Source organism: Crocuta crocuta, unplaced genomic scaffold, assembly GCF_008692635.1.
Source record: "Crocuta crocuta isolate KB4526 unplaced genomic scaffold, BGI_CrCroc_1.0 scaffold2720, whole genome shotgun sequence".
NCBI classification, from domain to species: domain Eukaryota; kingdom Metazoa; phylum Chordata; class Mammalia; order Carnivora; family Hyaenidae; genus Crocuta; species Crocuta crocuta.
This window is the reverse complement of record NW_027531055.1, coordinates 1-9,746: the sequence shown is the minus strand read 5'-3', so window position 1 is coordinate 9,746 and position 9,746 is coordinate 1. Positions and strand designations below refer to the sequence as shown.

Here is a 9,746-nt window from a genome sequence, read left to right as displayed (position 1 = left end):
GAGCCCGCCCCCCCCAGCTCTCGGGCGGAGGCTCAGCCCTTCGGAGGGGCGGGGCCCGGCGCCCTCCGAAAACCTGTCCCCAGGTGGCCTCGTGGGGTAAGGATGGGGAGCACCCCTCCTCCAGGGATTCACCCTCCCCCTCCTCCCCTGGGACTCCTCGCGGGGGGTCTCCGGGCCCAGGCACCAGGACTCTGGGCCCCGTTCAGCAGGAGAGTCCCCGGAGGCCTGGGCCCCAGCCGGCCGGGCGCTTCCCTCACAGAGGCCTGTGTGTCGGCGCTCCTGCTGGCTCCTCCCCGCGTCCCTCGGGATCGCCTGGCCTTTCTTGCCGACCGCAGGACAAAGCCACTTTCTCCTGTGTCCCCAGATCCCCATCTGCTGCAGCCTCTCCCCTGGCTGGGCCGTGCCTCCGGCCTCGCTCCCGGTGCTCGGCGCCGGGAACAGCCCTGCTCCGCTCCCAGCCAGCATCCAGTCGTCCCGCAGGTCCGGCTGCAAGGGGGCTGGGGCCGGCCGGGGGTCTCATCCAGAAGGGGACTTCTTCCTCTTTCCAGGGCAGTCAAGGGGACTTTCTTCCTGCCCAGGGCCATGAGGTCACCTGGGACAGGTGCCCTGTCCACGAGAGCTCCTCTGTCAGGGCCTCCTGACTCCGTTCTGAATGAGACTTTCCTTTGCTACCTTTCCCGGTCTTCAGAGTTGAGGCTCCTTTATGGTAAGGAATTTCGGAAGGACCTAGAAAGCTGGGAGCCTGGAGGTTCCCCCTGGAGCCTGGTTCAGCCCGGGCCTCCCCTTCAGGGACAGGACTAGCCAGAGTCGCAGAACAGCATTCAGGCCGCCTTCCCTCCGGTTCGCCCCTCCCCCTCCCCCATCCTTAGGGTCCCCAGCATTCTCTCACCGCTGGGCCCTTGCGCGCGTAGCTCTCCTACAGGAGCGTGTTTCCCTGTCTGCTCCTGGCCCATCACTGTGCAGCCTTTGAAAGCCCTCAGGTCCCTCACCCACCCTTGGAAGTCTGGTTGGATGTCCCGACCTTCAAAGCTGCTTTCTCCCAGCTCTCGTGCCCCTGTCCCCACGGGTCCCTCCCTGGGCTTTCAGAGCCACCCCAAGGCCTGGCTTCAGCTCACTGTGGAGGCTTAGTGGGCAGCCGGCACGTGGGAAGCCTCATTCTGGAGGTCACAGTGGAAACGCCAGCCTTGGGTGGGATGGGCAGCCTGGGGACAGCTCTGTGGGGGGCTGTGTAGACGTGCAGGCCGCGGCCAGCAAGTCCAAGTCCTGCTGCTGCAGCTCAGGACAGCAGGACAGCATGGCCAGAAGCACCCAGGCCCGGGCCACTGCGAGCCTGAGCCCACCGTGCGGAGAAAACAAGGCCTGCTCAGGGTGTCGGGAGCCTGGACGAGGAGGTCCCCCCTGGCCCCTTGGCCTGGCGGCCCCCTGGTGGGCTTCCCTGGCTAGGCACTGGAGGAAGGTACAGAAAAAACTGGAGTCAGTCTCGGCTCTGGGTGTGGGACTAAGGTGTGGCTCCCGTGTACTTCCTGCCCTGAATTCTGACCACTTCCTCCTCTCTAACCTGGCCCAACGCTTGCCTAGCTCTGTACCTGTCCGTGTTGCCACTGCCCCCAGAGGACCAGAGCCCCAAGCCAGGTGGGTCCCCTGTGGCCCCTGTAGTCTTTGAGGTGCCCCTCCCCACCGTGATGATGTTCTCACTGTGCCAGCTCAGAGCTCCTTATAGGGGGACAGGGGGACCAGGCCCCTCTGTCCCCTGCCCGACGCAGCATGGAGCGAAGGACAGGTAACTGCCCAGTGCCGGCGATTCTCTGGTCTCTGCTCCCTGGCCTCTGGGGATGAAGCCCTAGGACAAAGGGAAGGTGTTTCCTTGGCCGAAACCCTGCCTTGGCCAGGTGGTCCAGGAGGCTGTTACTCACCCCTGCCTCGCTGGCACGCCCACCTGTCTGCTCAGGTGGGTCAGCTCTGGCCCATTAGGTGCCTCTGGCTACACAGCCTCAACTGTCCAAACTCTCCTGATATCAGCCCAACCCCTACCTTGAAGTGAGATTTGGGGGTCGCTCTGACTGAGATGAGCCCTGATTTCACGTGACACTTGTCTTCAAGGGCACATGTGCAGGGGGTAAGCGCTCCCGGGGACTCTGGCCTGAGGTGTGGGGCCCACTCTGCTCCATGCACACCTCCAACATCTGCCCAAAACTGCCCTTCAACGGCCACAAACTATTGGAGCAGACCATTCATTCATTCATTCATTCAGCATTCCCTGAACACTAGCTGTGGCCCAGTCACTGTGCTAGGTGTGGGATCCGACACTCACTCATCCAGCAGACATTTCCTGAGCTCCTACTGTGTGCTGGGCATTCACCTAGGGGGATGGGGCAGAGCAGCGAACCAAACTACATCCAGCTGTTGTGGAGTTTCCTTTCTGGGGGGAGTCAAGCAGCAGAGAATGCGGAAAGGCAGGAAGGAACAGAGATGGATGGGAGGGTTCTCTCTGAGCCAACGTGACCTGGGAGGGTCTCCCTAAGGAAGTGACACAAGAACAGAGACCTGGCAGAGTGTGGCAGGAAGTCTCTGGGAAAGAGCAGTCCAGGTAGGAGGAACAGCAAGTGCAAAGGTCCTGAGGCAGGCGGAAGGCCATCCTTGAAGGGTCCACCAGAACTTAGAGTGCACCCCCAGGGCGCTGTGAAGCTCTACTTCCTAACCCAGGAAGGGAGCGTGTGGGAGCTTCTATGTACAGACCTGCCTGCACAAAGACACACTTGCCTTAACAGGGGTTAGCTGGGGAGGTCTGGGGGAGAGGTCACTTCTCATTTCGGGTCCCAAAATGCCATTTGAATTTGTTTTACTTTTATATTTAATAAAACCTTTTCTTAAGGCTTTGTCCCAAAATGGGTCATGCTACTCTCGTTATTTTTCACAAGGGAGTTTATAGACAGCAAGATCTAGCTATATTTTTATAAATAGGAAAATATTTTAAAGCCATAGTTAAAATGACCCTGCGGGGCGGAGGGCTGCTCCTGGGCCCTTGTGGTTACACGACAATGCGAAGGACGAAGGGCGGCCCTCTGGGGAGGCCCTGGCGGCGTCCACACGGCTGACCCTACGGATCTGGCTCCACCCTCCCCAGCCCCGCCGCCAGGAGTGGTGGGCAAGGCAAACACCGCCTCCGCNGTGCTCGTTCCTGGGTGGAGTCTCCTCTCACACGCCCGCTCGCGACTCAGGTGTGGGGCGCCCGACGCTGCGAAGGGGGCAGCCGCCCCCAGGCAGCTTCCCCTCGAGCGCTGCGTGAAGGCGCCACCCGGATGGCCAGCTGCGCAGGCCCAGGTGCATTCTTGGCCTCACGGGTGAGGCAGGCGCTCCTGGAAGCCCGCCCCAGGGCCCCCACCAAACTGCTCTGACCAGGCTGACCTGGTGTTGCCTCTGAAGGGCCCAGATGGGGAGTCAACTCTGGAGGACGCGTCAGGAGCCCTGCCTGATGGGCCTGGACCATGTCGGATATGGATGGGGCCCTGGCCCGCGTGAGATCGGAATGTTCTTTGGAAATCTCTGTTCCGTGGCTGTCAGAAGTCTTAGAGTCCTAGGCACGTGTCCGGCTTGCTGTAAAGTGAAGGGGTGACCCCTCATGGTACCCTCTGCCCCCAGGTTTCCACCAGATCGCCCTGAGCAAGGTTGCGGTGCTGCTGCTGGCTGGTGGGCAGGGCACTCGCCTGGGCGTGACCTACCCCAAAGGCATGTATCAGGTGGGGCTGCCCAGCCAGAAGACCCTGTATCAGCTGCAGGCAGAACGGATTCAGCGGGTGCAGCAGCTGGCGGGCGAGCGCCATGGGACCCAGTGCACCGTACCCTGGTGGGCCTTTCCTGCCTTACCTTGTCCCCGGGATGCTCCCCCTGCCCACGTGGCATCAGCTCTGCCCCACACCAACACTTGAGCCCCAGCCCCAGCCCCGGCCAGACTGAGGCCTGACCTCAGCCCCAGACCGGACTCCAAGGCCAGCGCCTGTCAGAGCCCGGTATCCCGGAGGGGCGGGGCCCTTCAAAGGGGCTGCTCAGCCTCGCTTGTCTCCGTGCAGGTACATCATGACGAGTGAGTTCACGCTGGAGCCCACCACCAAGTTCTTCAAGGAGCACGGCTTCTTCCAGCTGGACCCCGACAACGTGATCATGTTTGAGCAGCGCATGCTGCCTGCTGTGACCTTCGACGGCAGGGCCATCCTGGAGCAGAAAGACAAGGTCGCCATGGCCCCAGGTATGCCCCACCCCTGAGCCAGGGAAGTGCTGCCCGGTCTGGAACGAGGAGGTAAGTAGAAGTCAGGAGGGCTGCGGAGGAGGACAGAATGTTATGCTAGGAGGCTGTGTGGCCCTGGGTGAGCGGCCTCTCCTCTCTGGACCTTGATTCTCCTGTGTCCCGTGACACAGCCACAGGGCTACTTGGATAGTGACACAGAGCTGCCTCAGGTCCAAGGTCCAGGCCCAGGGGCCTCCCCTGCCTCCCTCAGGCTCTGGACTAGGCGGCTGAACCCCCCCGGGACTGGTCCTTCTCCCCCTTGGCAGACGGCAACGGAGGACTGTACTCTGCACTGTCAGACCACCAGATTCTAGAGGACATGGAGCGCCGGGGCGTGGAGTTTGTGCACGTGTACTGTGTGGACAACATCCTCGTGCGGCTGGCCGACCCGGTCTTCATCGGCTTTTGTGTGCTGCGCGGGGCCGACTGTGGCGCCAAGGTGAGNGACCACCTGGCCCTGCCCCAGCCAGCCTTTCCGGCCTCTGCCGCGGCCGCAGGTGGTGGAGAAGGCCTCGCCCGAGGAGCCGGTGGGAGTGGTGTGCCAGCTGGACGGAGTCCCGCGGGTGGTGGAGTACAGCGAGATCAGCCCCGAGACCGCACAGCTCCGCGGGCCCGATGGGAGCCTGCTCTACAGCCTGGGCAACATCTGCAACCACTTCTTCACTCGAGGCTTCCTCCAGATGGTGGTCAGGTGTGCTCAGGAGGGGCCCGAGGGGGCCGGGCCCGAGCCGAGCGGGGCTGCCGCCGGGGCCCGCCTGTGGGTCGGGGCGCATTTAAACCGGCCAGCGGCCCCCGGGGCCCAGTTGGCCTGCTCTTCCTCCTGTAAGGTGGCCGGTGCCCTCAGGCTCCACCTCTGCCCTGCGGCTTGCCAGCTGCCGCTTCACCGGGGCGGGTCGTGGCCGATGGCACCAGTGGCTCTCGGGCGGAGGAGTGCAAGAGGGTGCCCAGGCCCTTCCCGAGACAGGGCTCAGCGCCCCGGGTTCCTGTACCCTGCAGTGTCCGTGTGTCAGCCCGTGCCGCCCGGCCAGGTGTGCGGAGAGGTGGGGCTGGGGCTCCCGGGGGTGTCCTGTCTGAGCTGCGCTTTTCCTTCTGTTGTTCTCCCGTCCCCGCAGTGACTTTGAGCCTTTGCTGAAGCCACATGTGGCTGTGAAGAAGGTCCCGTACGTGGATGAGGAGGGAAATCTGGTAAAGCCGCTAAAACCGAACGGGATAAAGATGGAGAAGTTTGTGTTTGATGTGTTCCAGTTTGCTAAGTTAGTGGCGGAAGTCGTTAATTTTTTTTCTCCCCTCCCCTTGTTTTGGTGGTGGGTTCCGAGACCTAGCTGGGCGGGGAAGTGGGGGCTCGGGGGGGACAGTGGGAGTGCACCCTTGCAGTGGGGCGCTGGGGGCTGGAGGCAGGCTCAGGGAGGGGGGGAGGAGCAGCCTCTGCAATGTGAGCACGGCAGCGTCGGGGAACCTGAGGCTTTGGCGCTGTGCGCTCTGGGGGCCACCCCTGCCACTCCTGAGCCCTCCGTCTGTTCCTGGCCAGGGGTTAGAGGCTGTTTCTGGGCCGGTGGCTGGGGGGCTCCCAGGGGGCTCGGCCCTCGCTCTGGGGTCTCAGGGTCTGTGGGTTTGGCTGGTGGGAACAGAGGGGCCTCAGGCAGCCCCAGGGATCTCAGGGACAAAGACACACGCAGTACCTCGGGGGGCCTCCAGACCACCGCTTGGTCATCGTAACCCCTGGTGCAGCCTTCGCCTGCCAGGGACCAGGGCCTCTGGGCCGGGACACCCAGTCACTGGCCGTCGTCCACGCAGGAACTTTGTGGCCTTTGAAGTGCCTCGGGAGGAGGAGTTCTCTCCCCTGAAGAATGCTGCCTCTGCCGCCAGGGACACGCCCGACACGGCGCGGCGCGCTCTTCTCCTACAGCATTACCGCTGGGCCCTGCGCGCCGGCGCCCGCTTCCTGGATGCGTGTGGGGCCCGGCTCCCTGAGCTGCGCAGGTGAGTGTGCACCTGAGCGTGCCCCCCAGAGGACAGGGGTCCAGGTCCGGCTCCCCGCCCCGGGGCCTCGCCGGCTCCGCTGCTGTCTGAGCTGCGCTGGGGACTGGAGCGGGTGGCCACGCGCCCTGCCCAGCTGTAGCGACTGCCTGCAGCTTTGAGCCTAACGCCTCGAGGTCTTCTGAGGGCCTTATAAACTCTGAAGCCAAGATCTAGGCTTGACATTTGGAAAACAGCAATGCAGGTCACTTTTCAGGACTGGAAAAGGACGTGGCCACCACCTAAATCTCTCTGCCCGGGCTCTGTGTGGGATGCCTGCACGCTGAGGGGGCGTCTTCCGGTCCAAATTAGAGCCGATTACTCGGACGGGCAATTTGCTGAGGGTCTGGAGGTGCAAGGGGGTGGTGGTGCTGAGATCTTTGGGAGCTGGGCCAGGCACGGCCAGCCCCGGGCGCGCGCCGTGCCGCGTAGGTGCTGACACACGGGCTCCCACAGCTTGCCCAGCGCTGGAGAGCCTCCCGCCATCTGTGAGATCTCGCCCTTGGTGTCGTACTCTGGAGAGGTGAGACCAACTCATTCAGGGCTTTTCTGGGGGTCAGGGCGCAGGATCGGGAGGAGGGCTACGGAGCGGTGCGTGCTGCGGCGGGAAGTCTGCTCTGCTCACGTTACCGAAGAGAAAAACCGCTCTTAAGGTGCAGAGGATCTTCTGGGACGTGGGGTGGGTGAGGAATCGGGAGGATGTCAGGTGAGGTCAGAGCCTAGGGATCCGCCAGACCTCGTGGGAGCCTGGCAAGGAAGGAGTGCTGACTCCTGCCCTTTGAGAAGAGCTGGGCTTGAGAGACCCTGGGTCTGCAAGAGGCAGCCGACCTTGGTGCTGGAAGGGTCTCTGGCCCTGCCCCACACTGGCTCAAGGCAGAATGTGGACCCCACCTGGGGACGGAGGTGAACGTGGGGCTTTAATGACATCCTCGTTTCCAGGGTCTGGAAGTATATCTGCAAGGCCGGGAGTTCCAGTCCCCGCTCATCCTGGATGAGACCCGGGCCAGGGCTCTGCAGCCCTGACTTGCTCTTCGGACTGGCAACCCCAGGGTGCAAGCGGTCGTGCCACTCCCTTCATCGTTCCCGGGGACCCAAGTGACCAAACAGGGCTCTGTGGCTGTGCTCCTGGCTGTGGGGTCTGGGCGGGAGGCAGCGGCGCAGCGCCCTCCGGGAGGGCAGCAGGCCTGCTCCGGGCGGAGACCTGAGGACGCCGGCGCCGCCTGGCCCTCCGGCCAGATCCGCGTGGTGGGGAGCGCCGGCCACTCCAGGCTGCGGCTTTTCTGCAGATGCCAGAGGCGGCGAGAGGAGGGGACGGTGTCCGTCCCCCGCAGGGTGACCTGTCCAAAGGTGCGGCTCCCTCTCTCTCCAGCAGCTGAAACCGCGTCTGGCGCGAGGCTGGGGAGGGTGCGGCTGTGACAGCCTGGCCCTCCAGCTCCCCCCACCTCCCCCCCCCCACGCGCAGCCTGCGCAGCTGACGCCGAATTCTCTCAACGTGCCTTGGAGGCTCGGCTCCTCGGCCAGGTCTCCCGTTGGCTCAGGCGCCACATTTTAGGTCTTTTCTGCAAGAACCAGTGGGACCCGCTGCGATGGCCACACGTGGTGGCTAATTAGGCTGAAATACAAGCAGCCGGGGAGCGCCTTCCTCCGAGCAGCTTGCCAGTGGCTTCTGACCGATCTTGGTGCTCACGCTTCCCGTGCTCTCTGGAGGGAGACACCGACTCGACGTACGGGGCCGTGGTCCCCCCACACGGCACCCACGAGGCCCCACGGAGGCTGCGGAAAACCGCTGGCCCTGGTGTGCTCCTGCGACCCCAGGGCCTGCTCTCCTCTCTGGAAGCGACACGGGGGGCGCCTACCTGCCCGCTGACGTGAAGAGTGGCGTGGAATGCAGCCTGCCACTCCGCCAGGCCACCTACTCCCGTTCCCCCACGGAAGCTGGTTTCCCCAGGGCAAGGATGTTACCTGGCCGGGGGGGGTCAGAGGCCACCGATCCCTCCAGTGGCTTGTAGCTGGCCAGTGGAGGGTGGATGTGTGTCCTCGCGCACACAGCCCTGACCTGGGCATGACAGCAGGGTCAGGGCCACGCCCAGAGCAGGACTCTGCCTCCAGCCAGGCTGTGCCAGCCCTTTGCAGACCTCAGAATTGAACCGTGTGCCTTACGGCCCTTCTCTCAGCTGCTCCGGCACAAGCAGAGGGACAGAGGAGGGTCAGCCCAGCTGGGGGCCCAGGTCCAGGGTCCTGCCCACAGCTGCTCCTCCTCACCGCCACAGCCCAACAACCCTACAACCTCTCACTTGCACGAGTTGGGTAAACTATTGAAACCGCCTGCCTTTATTTTTTTCTTAATGTTTATTATTATTGAGACAGAGACAAACAGCATGAGCAGGGGAGGGGCAGAGAGACAGGGAAACGCAGAATCGGAAACAGGCTCGAGGCTCTGAGCTGTCAGCACAGAGCCTGATGACGGGCTCGAACCCTCGCGAACCTTGAGATCATGCCCTGAGCTGAAGTCGACACTCAACGACCGAGCCACCCAGGCGTCGAGACCGCTTGCATTGAAAGACACCGTTGATTTTAAAGTAATCACAGCTTCCCAGGAGATCCCGGGGGGGGAGCCTTCACCGAGGCTTTCCCGCAGGGTTGGCAGCTTATGGGATCCTAGGAGTCACCAACTGAGGAACAGGGGTGGGACCGGAGGTCATGGTCCCAGGTTGCGGGCACCCTGCCCTCAGGAGGCAGGACGGCCCCCTCAACACCGGCCCTCCCCGGACAACCGCTAAGGAAACCGGTGGCTTTTGAAAGACTGTCTCCTGAGTGTGCTGACTCCCAGTAAACGCAGGATGCTGTGATCCAGGCCTGGCCCGGCCACCGCGGTTTCTGACGCCGGCGGCTGCTGCGAACGCACCCGGGTTCCCAGCTCCGTCCACGCAGGAGGGCAGGAGTCCATAACCGAGCCCTCACCTGCTCTGGGCGACCCCTGAATCCCCTCAGGCTCCCACCCAGCTCTACGCCAGGGTCTCGGGAGGCCAGGGACGACCTAGTGAGTCAGGCTCCCCGGGGGTGAGCCNAACCCCCCCCCCCCCCGCCGCAGCCCCCCCAGCTCTCCAGGGGGGACCCCGAACCCTCGGCGGGAGGGCCTGGTGACCCGGCCTCCGGATACCACCTGTCCCCGCTGTCGGCCTGCGGACGGACGGAAGCACCAGGGCACCGCGGGCACCAGCGCCCAGTGGGGACAGACCCGCAGGGGCCCCGGGATGACCCCCGGACGAGCAAGGGGGGCCGGAGAGCGGGAGGGTCTTTCTGGGGGCAGCTTCAGACAAGCCGAGGCGCTGAGCGGGAGCCGCACACACCGGGGGGCCCTTCGCACACCGCCGAGGGCTGCCCCAGGGCGGCGGGCGGCGGCGGCGGGCTGCCCGGAGGGGCCCGGCCCGGAGCGGGGCTCGCCCCC

General features: G+C 64.1%; 1 protein-coding gene across 1 annotated transcript; it reads left to right on the top strand.

Annotated features, from left to right (window-relative positions):
* Window positions 1-3,363: 3,363 nt before the first annotated feature.
* Window positions 3,364-8,632, top strand: UAP1L1 (UDP-N-acetylglucosamine pyrophosphorylase 1 like 1). The gene is made up of 8 exons (XM_077771015.1): window positions 3,364-3,844; window positions 4,068-4,243; window positions 4,549-4,721; window positions 4,780-4,973; window positions 5,395-5,535; window positions 6,077-6,262; window positions 6,755-6,821; window positions 7,238-8,632. Exons 1-8 carry the CDS (start codon window positions 3,729-3,731, stop codon window positions 7,319-7,321), a joined length of 1,137 nt encoding a protein of 378 aa, XP_077627141.1. The 5' UTR covers window positions 3,364-3,728; the 3' UTR covers window positions 7,322-8,632.
* Window positions 8,633-9,746: the final 1,114 nt, after the last annotated feature.